Source organism: Haliotis asinina, chromosome 6, assembly GCF_037392515.1.
Source record: "Haliotis asinina isolate JCU_RB_2024 chromosome 6, JCU_Hal_asi_v2, whole genome shotgun sequence".
Taxonomy (NCBI): domain Eukaryota; kingdom Metazoa; phylum Mollusca; class Gastropoda; order Lepetellida; family Haliotidae; genus Haliotis; species Haliotis asinina.
Window position 1 is genome coordinate 9,738,167 of NC_090285.1, and position 19,857 is coordinate 9,758,023.

General features: G+C 37.9%; 2 protein-coding genes across 2 annotated transcripts in view; one reads left to right on the forward strand and one right to left on the reverse strand.

The window, feature by feature from the left end:
* Positions 1 to 1,475: 1,475 nt before the first annotated feature.
* Positions 1,476 to 19,857, reverse strand: part of LOC137288184 (blood vessel epicardial substance-like) — a 164,777-nt gene continuing 146,395 nt past the window's right edge. The window contains exons 4-7 of the mRNA XM_067820619.1: positions 8,419 to 9,052; positions 7,633 to 7,747; positions 5,388 to 5,667; positions 1,476 to 4,740 (exon numbers count right to left, since the gene is read on the reverse strand). Of these exons, the coding sequence (XP_067676720.1) occupies positions 4,655 to 4,740; positions 5,388 to 5,667; positions 7,633 to 7,747; positions 8,419 to 9,005 (1,068 nt within the window). The 5' untranslated portion in view covers positions 9,006 to 9,052 and the 3' untranslated portion in view covers positions 1,476 to 4,654. The remainder of the gene's footprint in view (positions 4,741 to 5,387; positions 5,668 to 7,632; positions 7,748 to 8,418; positions 9,053 to 19,857) is intronic.
* On the forward strand, positions 13,267 to 18,682 carry LOC137288181 (alpha-L-fucosidase-like). The gene is made up of 8 exons (XM_067820615.1): positions 13,267 to 13,654; positions 14,156 to 14,262; positions 14,492 to 14,622; positions 15,337 to 15,470; positions 15,779 to 15,876; positions 16,607 to 16,739; positions 17,430 to 17,600; positions 18,288 to 18,682. The coding sequence occupies exons 1-8, from the start codon at positions 13,302 to 13,304 to the stop codon at positions 18,541 to 18,543; spliced, it is 1,383 nt and encodes a 460-aa protein (XP_067676716.1). The 5' UTR covers positions 13,267 to 13,301; the 3' UTR covers positions 18,544 to 18,682.

Consider the following 19,857-nt stretch of genomic DNA (forward strand, 5'->3'; position numbering starts at 1 on the left):
ATTGGCGACGAAGCAAACTCTCAGAAGCCATCAACATCAAGAGATTAGCCCCACAGATGAACAGAGACCAAGGGGTTTACCCACCCAATGCATGGGAAATCAACTGAACACGAGGCTTCACCATTCATGTCCTATCCACCGTTACAGCATCATCCCACCCTTAGTATCTTAGCTTTTCTAATTGTTAGTCTAGCATCCGCCCACCATTGTACACCCATCAATACATTGGCTTCTCCTTATTAATCCATTGTAACAACACCATGCCAGCTTTTGTATATTTTAATCCTCTTTTTCATCTGCTATGTTTCAGTTGTATATACATGCTGAAATCACCTCTCTGGCTTCATGTACATTACTAGTATATATATCCTGTTTAACTGTTAGTTAGCATCCACCTGACGAAGGGGCAAGGAATAGCCCAGAAACGTTGCGAAAACAGTAAAGAAGAATTTGACATCCACAACATTTTGTCGTATATGTCAACATGAATGATGCCCTTCGCATCCCAGAATATTATGGCCATAACATAACTGACCTTGAAGACTTGAACTTCTTGGGTGGAGGAAAAGTGTGATGGATTGACGTTTTGACTCCGGGTGGTAATGATAAATCCATGTTTAATCCCTTGTTACTAATCTACTTTTACAATTTTCAAAATCATGCTCCATCAATTCAAAATTATGCTTAGAAACAATTCTTCTCTTTTTCTTCAAATCAGCACTGTGAAACTTTGGAACCCATCGCGCATGTATTTTGTATTTTTGCCCAAATGATCATGGATAATACTTTGAATGGATCCATGGCTTAGATTCGTTTCTCGTTTAACTTCAGCAATAGTAATACGTCTGTCTGCAAGAATACATTTCTCCACAGCTTCTTCTGTTTCTTCACTAATGGCTGTAGGGGGCCGTCCGCACCGTGGGTCATCATCCAGACCTGTCCTGCCAGACTTGAATAAAGCAGCTCTTCTCTTAACTGTAGAGTCTGAATGACAATCATCCCCATACAAATTCAGCATACGTGGATGCCTTCTGATGGCTGAATGCCATCCAGTGTCAAAAACTTTCTAACAGCATGTTGCTCCATCTCTCAAGCTGAAGCATACATGTATATCTCAGTAGGCTTCAAAGACATGTTGTTTTCAAACTAGTTGATCTATTTGAGTAAAATAACTAGAATTGCTGATGAAGGACATTGTCCAACTACACTCTTAAGATTAGTTGGTGTCACCTGTCTAGACGTTATGTAGGCTTTAAGCTTTTTGAGCAGCCCTCCTATAGGATACAAATTGAGTGAGTGAGCAAGTGAGGTTTAGCACTGCTTTTAGCAATATTCTTGTGATATTAGGGCAGAATATCACACCAGAAATTGGCTTCACATATTGTACCCATGTGAGGAATCAAACCAGGTGTTTAGTATGACGAGGCTTTAACCATGAGGCTACCCAGCACCCGCAAATAACACAACAAATACAACATGTTCAATCACTTTATCCAGAAGCTTGCAACTTTTTCACATGACATTATGTATAGCCAAATCAACTGGCATTGAAACTGGCCATATAAGTGAGATTCATTTTTGCAGTCACAACATTGTACGTTTTCCAGGATTCAAACTGTAAAACAAAGAGCCATCTGTTGAAAATTAACTGAAATAAAATCAACATCAACCACTTTATAATAAAATCATTACTTATTAGTTACCCATGGCGAACTTTGATGCACTCATATGATCTCTTTAAAAACTCCATCTTTACCAAGAAATATATACTTTGCCATAGCAACAAAACACCCAACATTTAGAACTAATTTCTTGTAACATATGTTAATATCATGATTCATTACTGTAACACAATGTTATGCTGTATGAAGATCATACATTCTATTCACATGAAAATTGACATGGTAATTCTGAAAATACACACAATATAATTTAAACAAAACAGTTCAATTTGTAAAGCACCAACACTGATCACAAGCAAACCAATTGTAGATACAAACAAAGTATTTGACAAAATGCAAATTCAGAATAAAATATTCTTCTGGTCATTCACAGCGTACTACAGACAAACCATGATCTTCTCTTCTGCTACAGGGGTTTCTAAAACATGTCAGTTGCCAAGTGAAGTGCCGAGAAGTACTGTTTCATTGATGAATGACCACTATCCTTGTGTGGCACCAGTTCTGTATCTATGTGTCATTCATAATTATCTCATTCATTTGAAATGTTCCAGAAAAACCAGACTCTTACCTGAACTTAAAACAACAAAGAAGAAGCTATCACCTCAGTCCACATCATTAACACAGAAATGGACATCAAATTACATATATTTTAAATTTAACAACCTGTTTAACCATTACCACATTTAACAAATCAGCACACATATGGGAAGAAGTCGGAAATACATGGAAATGTATTTTAGTCTGGACCTTGCCAATGCATAAACATTGTCTTCAGAAGAATTCCAGTACTGGACATAGGAACATTACATTTTTAGGATGATATAGATACAGTTGTTAAAATGCTATCCCAACAATTTGCTAGGAGAGGAACAGTCCACTTTAACAGGGTTTCACTGTATCAAAAAGATAATACGTATGTGAAAGTTCTGCTGAGATAAATCAGTGCATCAAATTCATCATTTTCTTAACATTATCACATTAGTACATCCTTAAAAAGGCAAAGGTCTATGCATGAAGAGCTGAAATTGCACCACGTGAATGCAAGTCGTGATGCACGTGACAGGAGTAAGGCCACATTTGTTTTTTTTCTTGATTTTACCATCTTGACTTCCATGTGCTTAAAAATAATGATAATACACTTAAACATACCTACATGCTTTAATTACTTTAATTATTTACGTTACCATGTACTCTCATTTATTAACTATAAGCATTATAAGTCAGAGCAAATTTACACCAACTCTTCTGGTTAACTGTAAGACAGCAATGGGTTTTCTCCATCCAGGACTACCATCTAATATGGTAGGCTCAGAAAATTTCTTAACATTCCACATGAAAAAGTGTTATTCAGGATTTGTGACAATTTGTATTGAAGGAGAATTAAACAAGCAGAGTTAAGGTCCAAAACATAAATACCCATACAGATACATCACAACCAATTAATCATTTTTTGGTTGCTTCAGTTTCAGTCAGCACCAAATGCGGTTGTTTACTTTCTTTATACCAGTGGTTTGCAATGTTTTAATCTTCACCTTACACTTTTTTTACACCTTACATAACGGTTTATAAGTGACCATGAGAATTGTCTAGCAACTATGCACATTCAGAGTTCGATGCTTTTCTTTGAAATATAATGAGCACCTTCACTTCAAGCAGAAATGATTGTCCTGCAGGTTCCATGTCGAATTTGTGAATGATGCTGTTACTAGTTGCCCTGTCTGCATAACAAGGATAGGTATCCTTTTGATATGATTAATGCTTACAAAATGTATGTCCGCAGTTTCATTGTTTCTACCTGCTTTGTCTTTGAATGCCGCTTGCATCAATAAGACTTTGAAACAATAACATTGCAAAAACACTTTCATGGTAAAAAAGTGCTCTCTTGACAATAATAGTACTGATATTTCCGTCCATGTATGGAGACTACTATAACACTGATTTCATTGTCTTCCAAACATTGCAGGCAAATGCTTCAGTTCAAAGACAATATGTTCTGTGGTTGTCTTTCAAACAGCAGTATCATTGTATCGTCAATGCCAATGTTATCTTACGTCAGTGTTTGGGGACCAGTGGAGACAACTTACTTTGCACTCTGTAAGCATTTTTCAACAGCTGTCTGTCAAACATAAATGTCAATGGATCTGACCAAGTTACTTAAAATAATTAGAGGTCAAAGTAAACATCTTCAAAGGTTGTCAGTCAAACACTGATGTTAGTTTCAGCAGAGGTCTGTCAAAACATCTTATATCTAGTCAGTGGCAGTAACTGTGTCAGCCTCTTGATACCTATCTCTCCAATATCTCCAATATCAGTGTTGCCCACTATTTTGATCGTGACCTTAAGCATGGATACCTGTAATGTATAGACAATGAACTCAGGCCTTAATTGGCAAGTGTTAGCTAGGCTAACTACAATATCCTCACCATTTGTTTTTCAGCAATGTGTGTGTGTGTGCGTGTGTGCGTGTGTGTGTGCGTCTGTGTGTGTCTGTGTCTCTGTGTGTGTGTCTGTGTGTGTGTCTGTGTGTCTGTCTGTCTGTGTCTGTGTCCTTTTGGGTTTTTTTCTGTATTTTTCATCCTTTGATGACAAATCATCCTGTACTTCAAAGAATTCACAAAAAACAAAATTCTGGTGTTGACCACCTCTCAAACACTGATAGTAATGTCCATCCATAACTGTCACAAATGTGCCATCATCATAGTGTGTGCACACTTGTTTAGCACACCTATCAGTGTAATACTGGATAGGTTGGAGTGTTTGTTAGCGATGCAGACACTTTTCAAATACAGGCACATAATGAAGACACTGGCAAGTCATCAAGATGATAGGTTCACTAAAGGATGCCTCTAGCTTTGAATATTGTCACTTGCAATAACATCACTTGCCTACACTTCTGACAATGGCATTCTCACGTCCATGGCATCCCATGTTATCTTCTCTGATACACATGGTTACATGTGTGTATGTTACTGTCAAACACTGGTTTCAATGGTGTCTTGTCTTTCAGCCTTCTTTGCTTTCAAAGCAGCACCAACTGAAGCTATGGTGAGGCCTCCACCTGTAACAGGATCAGACAGGTTATTTATACACTAACTTCAAAAACAAAGGTAACAATTACTTATTAACAATTTCAAGAAAATTACCATAGACATATTCCATTTTGTAAATTGTTTTCAAACTTGCTCTGACATGTTTACATACAAGATGGTGATAACAGGTTGTATTAGGACCAAAGGGACCAATGCTCTGTTGTACTGGCACCAGTGGCTCTGTTTAATGTATATCATAATCCACAATGGATTAATATCAATCACTGATCCAGACTCTGTAACTTTCAGGATGTCTATAACATAGCTGAGATATTGCTTGAATAATGTAACACTGAAAATCATACACACCATGATCAATACTATTGTTGAAGATCTGTGAAGATCAGGGTTAGAATTTGTCTTCAGAAACCCATGCTTGTTGCAAGAGATAACTAACTGGATCAGGTGATCATGCTCACTGACTTCACTGACACATGTCACCATATCCAAATTTATGCTCATGATGTTGATAAGTTGATTGTCCTGAGCCGGTCAATTACAGACCTCTGCCATACAGCTAGAATATTGCTGAGTTCAGTGTTTTACAACAAACATACATATCAGCTTTCTGGAAGTACAACTGCAAGCAGCAACATAAAACTTACACACAACTTACTCATATGAATGTTATTGAGCTTGGTAAGACTAAGGCAGGAGTCCTGTGTGACCAGGCTGTTCCTTAGGTTGACCATAGATGACTGTCTGCTGGCCAGAGTCCTCATATAGTCTGGGTTGGAGAGCAGGAGCTCCTGGATCTGGTACAGCTTGTGGCTGATGTCCTTGCCCAGGATGTAGTGGAATGCTGTGGCTAGGTAAGTGTCCTTGTCCAGGTACTCCTGCAGGGTTGGGTAGTGCCAGGTCAGGATTCGACTCTCTTCTGATGCAGATATTGTTACCTGACAGTCAAGTGGATTTTGTATTATGCTTCACTCAGCAACATTTTTGCTACTAGATGAGCTACATTTTTACACATAAATGAAAATCTTATGTAAGGGTTTGTGAAACTAGTTTGTCAAGCTTGTTTGATATTGTACGGATCCAAAACTGACAGCGGAAACATTCAGTGACAGACTATTGTCCTTGCCCAGGACGTGGTAGTTGTGGTCCTGTGAATGGATTTCAGGTCCCAAAGCAGTTGCCCTTAAGCAAATCTGAGCATGGACAGTCCTGGAGTGTGTGACCGTGTTTGGCAGTTTGACTTTTTAGGACTTCATTCCTGCCCCACAATGAAGCATATATGAAACATATGGTCTCACCGTAAGCAAGTGAGCTTTTTCAAATCTGCCTTTGTTCACTCAGCAGAAAGTGTGACTAACAACCTTCAAGCACCTCAAAAGCAGCTTGGGCTATCTGGGTAATGATGTCTTGGCACTTTGAGTATGCACAAGCGTGTGGAAAAGGAGCATCATAAATGGTCATTATTATTACTACTATCTGTAGATTGCTGTAACTGAAGACTACTGTCAGATAATTGTGGTGCAGGGAATAACCAAATTCCTTTTCTGTTTCTTGGATTTAAGTCTCAAAACTTTGAGTACCTCATAATAAATGTTACAACTTGACATCCTATAAATATGCAAACTGATCCCTAACAGCATGTGCAATAATCCATGGCCCAGTCATCAATCCTCACATCATCACTAAAGCAAGAACAGATTACTCAACATCTATTCTTGGCCATCCTTGTGTTAAGCAAAGTGGTAATTCTTAAGAAATCTGATTTAGTGGGTTGTGAAAGGGACTTAGGTCCCTTGCAATAATAAAGCTTCAACAAATTCAATTCCAGATGGGTGGGGCAGTCCAGTGGTTAAAGTGTTTGTTTTTCACACCAAAGACCCAGGTACAATTCCCCAGATGAGTACAATATGTGATTTCTGATGTCCCCACCTGTGATTATTAATGGAATATTTCTAAAAGAGGTGGAAAACTAAACTAAACTTTCACTCCCATCCAGCTGTTGTTGATAAACTATGAACACAAAGCCATGCCAACATTGTGTGATGAGACATAAAATCTGTGATGCAACTGTTGACATGTCCACTACCCAAATCCCAAAAAGTGGTCACTTTCATTTATATACAACTCTACTCTCACTCTTCCATTAAGCAAATCTGTATTGTTTCTCTTAGGTTTCTCAGTGTAGTCTTGCTAAGCTTTGATTGAAGATACAACAATTAACTTAACATGTGAATTTGTACTTAAAAGATTTCCCAAATACAATGCACATGAACTTATGCAAATGGATGCTACTGTGAGTGATTGACAGGGAGACTATCATACAAGGTATGCAGGTAGACATTACTTTGAAGATCCCCAGCTAGATATGGTGCTGAAAACCAAGTATAACAATGAATATGAATCTGGCATTTCACAATATCCTCAGTTGGCAGATACTGTCATTACTAAGGGAGGCAACTCTGAACAATTAGTTCAGCGTTTGCCGTTGAAGTAAAGGAATGAACAGAATGTGATAAACACCACTTTTAACAGTATTGCAAGGAGAGTATAGTATGATAGTCAATATTATTCCAATGACAAGTTTCTATGGCAATTCGATACAAAATGGCCATATAATCAGGGAAAGATGACTTGTGTTCCAAAGATCACTGGTAAATCATACCCAGTCTGGCTTTACAAGCCTTATATAATAAGAGCAGGGAATCTGTTCTGATATGAAAATTATATCCAGGGTGACATTATAATCAGGGTGCACTGTAGATATATTTAGTATTTTGTGGAAGTAACCAATGTTCATTATTTCAGTTTAGTGAAAAATATATTTTATGTGTGCTTCAAGCACGTATCAGTTGCAAGCTTAATGTTGTCTTTCATACTGTCACCATTATTATCCTTGCACTCACCTGGTATTTTTCATCTGTTTCTACATACGGAACAGCAGAGTCACACTCTGGCGAGTCTACAAACTCACTGGCCTCAATGTGGTGAAGGTAGAATCTCCCATAAGTAACTTTTAATCTGAAACAAAGTTTAACAGTCAAGGGCAAGTCTAAGAAATAAATTAGCCCAACTGGCTAAAAGAGTTATATACAAGGAAAAAAGTTCTTCAACACCTATGATCCTTAACCTTTGTTTGCTTAGGTAACATATTGTTTCTGAGTAATGTATAGATTATTGCAGCATTTGTTTGCATGTGTAAACATTTGTGTTAACAAGAGATGGCAACTACAATGTACAAGTTCAAGTATATGGGTCTACCAAACTGCTCACAGGTTTTTGGCAAGGCCCTATGCAAAACCTGTTAAAGATTTGTGTCTGTTTCTTCCTTGACTAACGCTGCAATTTCCACCACTATTCCAGCTATTTTACACTGATATGTAAATAGATAAGTCTAAATCACACAGTCCAGTGATTAGCATCATAAGGAATTGATTTTCACAATGATACAATGATCAGCTAAGTCAGCAAATATGACAACTTACAACAAACATGGGTAACTGAAGGAAGACCACTTCTAGAGGACAGAGGTCAATACAAGAATGCATGTGCAGAGCCAGCATATATGTATTAACTACCTGGCAAACAGTTTTCATATTTCTTTGGAAAAAACTGAATATCAATGGTCTGAAAAAATACACAGAACATGAACAAGAGAGGTGTGACATTCTTCAAGGTGGTGCCTTACTTACTTTCCTTTGACTAATATGGAGACTTTATCCCCAATGTTTGTAATTCCCTCCACTGCGTATATGCTACCTTTTGGTACCGTCATCATGGTGCCTAGTTTACATATCAGAGCAAACTCTTGCCTTGACATTTTGAGAGGCCGGAATAGTTTTGAATATATGTCTTCCATTTGATCATGCATTTTCACAGGGAAATTCACATAGGTCAAATAGCCAATATGTCCAAGGTTCACTGCCACAAATATGGCATTCCATACAAGAATATCCAACATGCACACAAACAGTCCTGCCCAGAGGAGGAAGAACACAAATCCCACAAGGAGAAGACATCGGAGGAAGAAGACATGATACTGGAAGCTGCTTGGAGTCAGGAATGAGATGGCCATGCACAGATTGGCCAACTGGAATACTGTGTGTTGGGCATCCTCCCATGTGTAGCACTTTCCAAATGGACTTGGATGGTCCTTCACAACAATTCGGCTGGTTGTGTCAGTCAGGTTCAGAAGAGTCAAGGTTGTTTGATTGATGAAGTTTAATGTTGTGTCATTAACTGACATAGGAGTTGCTAACTCTGTGGTGGAGTTGGACATTGTTGTAGTTATATTGTTCTGTATATCTCCACCTCATTTGGATAAATCTGAAATAAAACAGATAAAATGAATTTTGTGTTTCGCATGAAGGCATGAGGTCAAGGAGCATTGCCTAAAAACCCATCAGAAATTTTGCAACTATTAGCAGGTACTACATTAGTGCAAATTAACTGTGAGATGCATGTGATACAATACACATTTGGCTTGAATATCTTATTTGCCAACTCAGAAATAGAACGATCATCAAATAATCCAGAAGAACTATGATAAAAGACTCCCCACACCTTCAAAGTTGTTTCCTTTATTTCATGCTTTTAGAATTTTTTGTAGGTTGAGATTGAAAAGAGTATGATTGCCATGGGTTTCATTGCTGCTTGATAAATAAATAAAAAGTAAGGTGGTTTTTTCTGATTTGATATTTTCCCTGTTTTTCTACAGTTCTTTTACAGTTCAGAATCCTTTAATCATCTACAAAGAGGAACTAGCATCAAACAACAGACACTCATATAAGTCTGATTGTAAACAATGTGGCAATTCAGCAGCTTCAAACAAACTATTAGACATCAGCTATACTGATATAATTGTCCTTGTACATTGTCACAAAGTCTATAAAACAATGGTTCCAAATGATCATTGCTCTGCTCAGAGCAATGATATCGTCCTATTGGTATCGTCCTACCCTATGAATTGGTTCATTTCTCATGTTTTGCGAATCCAGGGTTTTGACCAAACATGAATTATGGCAATAACCTGAAGAACAAAATGAAGAAAAAAAACGTTCGTAAGTCTTGGCTTTGTGTATTGTTGTCATTGAATGTTAAACATACTTCTGCATGAGTCAGGTAATATATGAGGATAATGTCATCATCATGACAACTTCATCATTCATTACTTGTATATAGTAAACCCAGCTGTGAATGGGTACCTCATTGGACTACAATTAACTCCTTGTGTATAGAGGTAGCAAGAGTCTATACTTCCCAGGGAGACTGATTATACGATGGGCCATTGATATTGACATCCAATGATCGAGGGAAACATATTTGAGTGCCTTGAGCAAGTACTAGTTGCCTATATATGTGCGCTATATAAATATTCTATTATGATAATAATAATAATACATAAACAATCTGAAATTGTATTAGGCTGAAAATATTATGCATGAAGAATATCAGTGTATAATAATATCCAGTCTTGACTATCCACAAAAACAAAATTCATTCAGTATAAAAGGAAAACTAGGTGTGATAGTCAGTGTCCATTACACATACAGGCAGTTCGCAGACACCTTGATACAAACAACATTCATAGTTCAATTAACAGACTAGCTACTACCTTTTACCTACACAGTGTAAAGGAATAGTCAAAAAAAAAAAACACAAGTAAAACTGAAGCTATATTATATTTTTTTTAAACATGGCATTATAAACACATTAAATTTCTGTAATATGAAAACCATTGACTGCATCAGATTGAAAACACTTTCAAAAAGACATCTGAAATGATTGGAACCTTTCCCACTTAAAAGAACAGCACCTAGTTATAATGTGGAATAATATTCCATTAGCATTAAATCTTATAATCAAGTTAAATGAATGAATCGTAAAGCAGGCATCTAAGTTACTGAAAACTTGTGTTACGCAGTAAAATGTCAGTAAACACAAGCACACTACTTGGTGAAAATGCTGTTTCTATATTCGTTAGTAACTGATACTAAAATCAATTTCGAAAAGAGAAGACAGATCATCATTTAATCACAACAAAGTTCTATTTACACACAAACTTCGCAGTAACGAACCTATTTAGGGTTTAATCACTAGAAAGTGGATTTAATTGTTCCATTAAACCCATAGGTGTTACCCTAATTAACCCTGTCGGTTAGACGACTGTCTGTCAAATGGTTGTCTGTCAATTGGGAGATATCCTGACAGTCATATGAATGGGTCACTAGTATTCATTGAAGACAAAAGATGGTTACAGAAATGGTTAAACATGGGGTACCACCTCTCATTCAAAAATATTGCTTAAAATCTAAGCATTTTCACTTGACGTAGAGCTAAGAGGATGTTCATTATATTTGTGGGGGCAAATAAAACACATACTCTTCATTTAATACTTTGTTTAAAGAAACTCTTCCTATGTAAGATTTAAGACTATGCTCAACAAAGAGCCCTATTACTGCAGCTGACAACCAAGGCAATATCTGCTTCAAAACGAATCTGTTAGATCTGTCGTAAATATTTTCAATCTTTGTTGACATAGCCTTACTGGCCATGCACTTGACATCAACTAAACATGAAGCCAAGACATGGCAGATAACCTCTATTCTTCTTCATCAATCACTTGTGTATGGGGCAATATCCTTCGCTCACGTGAACACGAGTGAACAAACTGTTATCAGGAACTGGTGATGTTGGTCAACTTTACATACGGTGTGTTTGATATGTTTCACTCTGCTATATTGGCCCATTGAGGATACACACACGTACACACACGTACACACATGTGCGCACGCACACACACGCACACATGCACACACGCACATGCACACAATCATATACACAGACACAGAGACACACAGAAATGATTGAACAGATTGTTTGCTGGATTTTCCTTTTTTTTAAGAAAATAATCACTGTTCTGTGCAATCATTCTGGGAAACAAGACAAAGTTTTAACTGTAGAATTTGTCTCCTGTATGACAAGGTGCCCTCAAATACACATCAATAGCTCTTGCCATAAGTGTAATATGGGGCATGTATGAATGAGTTACTACGGTTGTAGATCACTGTGTAGATAGTAGCACATAGTGGGATATAGATAATATTACACAAGCTAGTGTGTATTAAGACTTTTATGAAACAAGTGTGAAATGGTATAGTGCCTGTGCAAGAGTGAAGGTAATATTTTATTCTTATTTCTTTATTATCTATCTTAATAATGTACTTTATGCAGTAAAACACCATAATAAATGTGTGAGTTCCCTCTTCATTGACATCAAGTTCAATTGTTGAAGACTTAAGAGACAACGAACTACACACAATGTGATGTGTGCACATGAGCTCACATGATATATATATATGCTATAAGCAAAAAGTATTGGAACACTCAAGAATTTTATAGTCCCATATAAACCTAAACATGGTGAGGGCATTTATGCACTAAGGTAAACGCAACTTTAGTGAAATAAAACATCGTCAAAACAGTGAAAAATAAGGGTGCTAAAACACACCAGTACCTCGTTTGAATCAACGCCCAAACATAAAAGCCCAGTTCATGTGGAAGACCATATAAATGACCTCACCACATTATGCTATATATGACTATCAAATTCAACAGTGCTCCCATACGTTTTGCTGTAGTATATGACATTGGTCATGTTTCACCATATGAGCAATATTGTTGTGTATTAGGAGATGTCTGAGTCTATATGACTCTATGTAATTACACTGAGTGACAATTTTATGATAGACGAGCCTGACCACCCGATCCTGTTAGTTGCCTCTTACGACAAGCATAGTCGCCTTTTATAACAAGCACATGTTGCTGAAGGCCTATTCTACCCCAGGACCTTCACGGGTTCGAACCAAGGCTTTTTGCATGATGAACAAACATATAAACCACAATGCTACCTAAACTCCCTGACAAAATAGTTGGTCACTTAGTGAGTGAAGTAAAGCCACTAGAAGGCGAACATACGAGGAGACGAGTTTGTGATGACATGGGTGTGAAGATTGGTTAGTGTGACTATAAGCATAGGTGTAGCGCTACCTTCAATACATATAGGCCAAGTAATTCCTCTCACAGGAAGGTTATGTGGCATTATGACAGGAATTCATGACAAAATTTGCAGTATAGACATATATATAAAAAATGGCTTTGTGCTAAATTAACATTCTCCATGTTGATAAGTCCTTGGTAGTGATCATTTTCTGATCTGATAAGCTATCATGGTATTATATATGAATCTAAATTTAGAAAATATTAGGTTCAGTAAGGATACCTTCCCTTACAAAGAAAAGAGAATCTCATGACACACACTATCACTATCTTGAATATGAGAGATAAAGTGTTTGAATGAAACAATTTGGGGACACAGGTCAAGACGTAACATATTTCAGACATATATTATAACTCAAGCTGATAGCTAGGGAGTCTTGTGATATAAACCAGGTACTGAACGTAAAAGTAGGTCAAGGTAAGGCCACCTATCTTATCTGTTTGAGCATCACCACCACTTAAATACCAGAATCCTTGACCACAAACAACAGAAACCCTCAAAGGCAGTCCCAGCAACATGACATCTCTCAAACTCCTGACTCCACTTCTAATACTGTCAGTACTTACGGTACTGTCAGTATATGGCCAGTATCAGCCCACATGGGAATCACTGGATGCAAGACCACTTCCTGCATGGTACGATGATGCCAAATTTGGTATCTTCATCCATTGGGGAATCTTCTCAGTGCCAGGTCTTGGATCAGAATGGTTCTGGTACCTCTGGCAAGAGCAAAAAGTACCAGAAATTGTGGAATTCATGAAGAAGAACTTTCGACCAGATTGGACGTATGCTGATTTTGCTCCAATGCTAACTGCAGAATTCTTTGATGCAGATGAGTGGGCAAGAATTTTGCAAACTTCGGGTGCCAAGTAGGTATATTCTTCACATCTATAAAGCATCACAAATATGATGAAACTTGGGTCTGATCCTCGAAGCATTGTACATTATTTTACCATTGTATTTGAAAGCCTTTGATAAACAATATACTGATGATAACCTTAATGCTATGAATGCCTTACGCATTGGGATCATGGAATACCAATAGCTCTCCCTACATTGTTTCACTGCCTGTGTGTTAAAACCTAAACAAAGTGTTTCTGGGTTTTGCCTTGCAAACAAGCTCCTAATGCCATATATATCTATGGTATCGTTCCAAACTGTCTGGAGCAGTGATGTAAACTCCTACATGTCTAAATTTGACTAATGAATAAGGTGGTTAAATAACTAAGATGTCTTGGGCATGTTCATCTCTAGTCATTCGGAAAGCAAAGAGCATTCCCTGGAAAGTTATTATACTGCATTAAAGCTGACCATACTAAGCAAAAAGCACTCACGCACTTATGCACTCACTCATTATGCTGTGATAACAGGTACACTGTTTTCGTGAGTAAACACTGTGAGGGTTTCTGTCACTGGCCAAGCAATGTGTCCTTTAGCTGGAATTCCATGGTTGCTGGGCCCAAGAGGAATATTGTAGGTAATGAATACTAAAATCACCTTGATCCTCTATGATTTGTGTGAATAATGTCAATCTCTGCAAATATTTTTCATCTGAAACCTAATTTACAACCACCTGATTTAATTGCAACAACAATTGTAATTGTATTATTGGGGACCAGTCTAATGACTTGTCAAAGTTTAGTTCATGGATCAAGTGCTATATGATATACTGCAAACCCTGACAAACATGCTTTCTGTTGCTTCAGCCGAGTTGGCCCAAGCAGTCCGCACCAAGACAGACTTAAGGTTTGGTCTTTACCATGTGCTGTACGAGTGGTTCCATCCTCTTTATCTACAGGACAAAGAGAACAATTTCACCACCAGGAGATTTGTTGATGTAATATTTGGTCTATTGCTACAGTCAATATCTAATAGATTCGTGAAAGTACTGGGGTAGGATAGGCCTTCAGCAACCATGCTTGCTATAAAAGGTGACTGACTATGTTTGTCGTAAGAGGCGACTAACGGGATCGGGTGGTCGGACTCGCTGACTTGGTTGACACGTCATCGGCATCCAATTGCACAGATCGATGATCATGTTGTTGATCACTGGATTGTCTGGTCCAGACTTGATTATTTACAGACTGCCATCATATAGCTGGAATATTGCTGAGTGTGACGTAAAATTAAACTCATCCACTCACCCACCCAATATCTAATAATTTCAATGTACAAACTGACTTAATAATCTACCCTTACATTTTAATATAATCATGATTTCTAAAAGTTTTCATATTAACTTTTACCATGCAATAACTGAAAATGAAACTCAATATATTTTTTTAAGGGAGGTTCTAATCTTTGTATAATAGTTATCATGTTTATGAAGCATCGAAGTATTTTGCAGTCATTTTTTCTGGTACATTCACAGATTTTAGAGTGAGTTTATTAAATGTCAGAAATATTAGTAGTTTCAAGAAGTAGGATTCATCAAGTTAGGTGGATCAGTCATTGATGTCATCAAAAGAGACTGCTGCCACATTCAAATTCTTCCTCCAACTTCACCCAAATTGCGATCTCTATGATACTATTGTTCTCATTATCACTACAGTTTAAGATCATGCCTGAGCTGTATGAAATTGTGAACACCTTTGAGCCTGACCTTGTGTGGTCTGATGGAGACTGGGAAGCTCCAGACACCTACTGGGGATCCAGGGAGTTTCTGACATGGCTATACAATGACAGGTTGGTGTCAATACATTCTGTAAGAAGTAAATATTTCTGCTTCCATAATCTCACATGACAATCACTGGATCTTCCATAAGCAATCATTCACTCACTTGCAACATGATTCACACACATGCATCAAGATTCAAACATTTGTCACAAGATTCACTCACTTGCAACAGAACTCAAACATTAGTTTCAAAGATTCACTCACTCTCAAACTTTTACTCAGTGTTGGCAGAATTTTACAGCAAAGGTAATACATAAATGTCCAGAATCATTATTCAGGTATTCAAAACCTCATGCAGAAATTGTATGCATTCCAGTCCAATCAAGGATAAAGTAGTGACCAATGACCGGTGGGGTATAGGCTGTAATTGTACCCACGGAGGTGTCTATACTTGCGGAGACAGATACAACCCCGGTATGTGAACAAACACCATTTTTGCTTGTGGCATCTTTTAAATGAATGTTAATTATTTCTGGCTGAATGTCATACTCCGGCTCTACATGACAGTGGTCTGTACATAACCAAGTCAGTCTGGACCAGACAAAATTTTAAATACAACTGAAATATGATGATGTTCATTAGTTAAGTCAGAGAACCTGGCCTCCTGATCCAGGTAGGTGTCACTTAACAAATTGGTTCTGAAGGCCGGTTCTAACCCAGACTTCACAGGGGCAAAGCAGCAGAATTGTTAAATGTTATAGACCATTATAACATCAACTGCTAGTTTCAATCTCATTTTGAAGGCTCACTGAAAACTACTGTTCAGTATTGCATTTCTGTCAACTCATTCTTGGAAGAAAGCAATAACCTGAACCATGAAAACATTTGGTTTTCATGGTTTAACAATTCTAACCCAGATCTTCACAGAGGCAAAGCAGCAGAATTATCTACTGCTGCAGATTTCATCATAACATCAGCTGCTAGTTTCCAAGCTCAAGATTCAATCTCATTTTGAAGACGTATCTGTAATTACTGCAAGTATCCCATTTCTCTCAGACCATTCTTGCAAGAAAGCAAGAATCTGAACCATGTTCTCACTGTCTTACAACTGCAGATTACCTGAACTCCAAACCCAACTCTCTCCACAATGCACCCTCACTATGCTAATGCAGGTGATATGTTTACAAGTCTGGTTTCTCTACAGGTGTTCTGCAGAAGCACAAGTGGGTGAACGCCATGACAATAGACAAGAAGTCCTGGGGTTTCCGACGTAACGCTCCCCTGTCTGACTATCTGACCATAGAGGAGCTCATCGAGACTCTCGCTAGGACTGTCAGGTAACACAAGTTTACAAATCAATAACAGCTGCCTCATATGCATAGTGTGTCCTTCTTAGCTACTGTATTGAAACAAGGACATTCCAAATAGTTTTATTAAACCATTGTATTGAGGTTGTACACTATCTTGCATCCAACAAACCATTGTCGCTTGACAGTGTTATGGAAACCAATGTCTTTAAGCATCTGCCCCATCTTCGTTACTTTATGTTATGAAAAGAACTGTCTTGAAACATCCTACAAATCAATAGCACATTTCTTTGAAAGACATTTTGAAGTTGTATATATGAAGGAAAATGAAGTTCTATGGATGGTCAGATTCTTTACTGCAATGGTTGCGAAGTTTTGGTGAAAGAACTAACACTGTTATCAAGTACACTTAGTGCCTGCACAAAAACGTCGCACCCATTGCAATAAAGAAGTTAAGTGCCCATATGACTGTGTTTTCCTTCAATGGCAGATTATGGCATTCTGGAAACTGCTATCGTAAAGAATCCAGCAAAACAATGTCCCAAAGAAGATTTCTTGAAACCATTGTCTTGTCAGCTTTTATACAGTTGATAATATTTTAATACCCGGGTGTATTAATTCATGCAGTTGCATCCATATCTAGTTGGTATTAGTTGAACACCCCATCACTGTTCACAATCAAACAAATCTAAGTGTTCCCAAATGTCTCCTCTATTCCAGTTGTAACGGCAATCTACTCATGAACATTGGACCAACTTCTTATGGTGTGGTCAGTCCCATCTACGAAGAGAGGCTAAAGCAGATGGGCGAGTGGCTCAAGGTGAATGGTGAAGCCATCTACGAAACAAGACCCTGGACCTACCAGAATGAAACTGTGATACCTGAAATTTGGTAAGCATTTGCTGTCTATATTTCAAGACTTGGGGAACAATAGCAGCTTAAAACATGCCTCGTTCGTTCACATTATAATTTGTGCCATAAGAAGAGATCAATGATCACATTTAAGAGGGATGGGAAAATCCATCCCATGATTGGTCATGTGAAGTTATAGGTTGATGTTCCTCTAACAATAAAACATACACATCCAAAACAACTCTCAAAACCGTAATGGCAGGCTGACAAACTGGTTTCCAAGGATTTCTTTCTCTTAATGTTGTAAGTGAACTACTAGGAGAAAGAATCATCACAAAAAGAAGCTGCAAGATCTCAGGTCAACTCAGCACTTCTCTTGAAGTTCTCGATCTCACATACTGATTGCGATCAGTGCACTTACTAAGCAATAAACACTTTGCACAAGAGCACTTACATAAGGATATCACTTTCAAATGGGAGCACATCAAATACTTTTGATAATGACTAAACCACATACATGGAAACATAAAGAACAGAGATGTAGTTTGTAAGGATTGTACTCTACTTTTGGCAGAGATTTTAGCGAACACCAGGCATTCTCATTATTTATTCCTGATACATCTACAATGTTCATGATAGGCTAAGAATAGTTCAATCAGTGCACACATGTCTTATGAGTACTGAATGGTTTTTGTTGCTTTTATATCAATGTTGAACCATGTTCAGGTACACCTCAAGGACAAACGGACAAGAAAAAGACATCTATGCAACCGTCATGAGCTGGCCCAATGTTGGGACCTTCCAGCTGACCCGTCCTATCCCTAATGACAACACTGTGGTCAGCCTACTGGGCTACTCCGGCACATTTAGCTACACAAACGCTGCAGGTCAAGGCATCAACATCAACATTCCGGCCATTCCAGCAAACGCCATGCCGTGCAAGTGGGCATGGGTGTTCAAGATCACCAATGTTCAAAACTAAGGCATCATGACTGTAATCTCTCAGCTGATACTTGTGTGAATGCTACAAGATTTCTTAAAATGTGTTGTAATGGTGGTGTATCATGTTGTGTCAGTGAGTGAATAATGTGTATCTTTCTTGCAATAAACGATAGATATAACTTCATGTTGGTGATGTTCCTTAAATCTGAGGTTAAGGTATGCATGGTTCAGTTGTGCTTCAACAATTTCATTGAAGAAGTATAGCTTAGTGCTCCAAAACAAAACTAAAATTCTATCATGTAATCGTGGCTGGCTATAGGTATTTCAGAAAGCAAACGATGACTGGAAATTGTGCTAATTTACCTTGATGACATAACCTTTCAATGCCAGTCAGTACGTATACCTGTCTGATTCTGCGAGGAATTAGTTGAAAAGGTTCTCCATGTAAATCAGAGGGAGAGACATAAAAAAATTATGGATTCTTATTTTCTTTCTGATAAGTCACAGATAAGTCCTGGAGATAAGTGTGTCCCTGATACCGATTATTTCTAGGTCTGTTTCTAGGTAACAGAATGCATCAGAACAATTAATGACAGTACACAGTACCACCTTACCACTTTGGTGCAAGCTCACAATTGATATTTCATTGTTGATTGTGTCCCTCATCCCCCCATATAGTTTTGAAAAACATTGTTTTGATGTGTCATTCAACTTGCTCAATTAAATCCTCTAACCAAACACACATATTTTGAGTAGCTCTTACTGAAATGAATGTCTGTTAAATGACAGATTGGAAGGGTTGAGGGGTTGGGGGCTCCGCCCAGATTTGTGGTTAAAGCATTTGCTTGTCACATTGAACTGGAGTTCCGCTCCTTGGAATTTCCCTCCCCACCGGTTTTACATGGTCTACCAAAACCTTGGAGGCGTGTTTTCTCCTATACAACTAAACTCACCCACTTACTTACTTGCTCTAAAACTCACATTAACACTGTTCCAGTTATATCATGGCCAGTCCACCTAAAGTAGGAAGACAGCACACAGGGATAAGATATGCACAACAATTTGTAAAACCTAGCTATAAACACAGGTGAGGCAAACTGAATACCAACCCCCACAGGTTTCCTGCATGCACAGGATATACAACTCTGCAGAGCTAATTGTGCCACCGATACCCTCACATGGATGTGAAAGAATCACTGACAGATTACTGCCATTCATCTAGCCAGTGGAAATAAGCCACAAATAGCTGCAAAACTTCTTTGACTCAAGCAATATCTACTCTCTCACAATTATCTTGCCACTGGGCAATACTACAGACTTCTATGGTGATGACAAGATTTGAGTTGCTTCCAGA

Bases quoted from the DNA above. Each gene is read 5' to 3' on its own strand.
- LOC137288181 (XM_067820615.1), top strand. From the start codon at position 13,302: ATGACATCTCTCAAACTCCTGACTCCACTTCTAATACTGTCAGTACTT. The intron at 15,471-15,778 runs GTTGGTGTCAAT...TATGCATTCCAG, and splicing joins ACATGGCTATACAATGACAG to TCCAATCAAGGATAAAGTAG. The intron at 16,740-17,429 runs GTAACACAAGTT...CCTCTATTCCAG, and splicing joins ACTCTCGCTAGGACTGTCAG to TTGTAACGGCAATCTACTCA.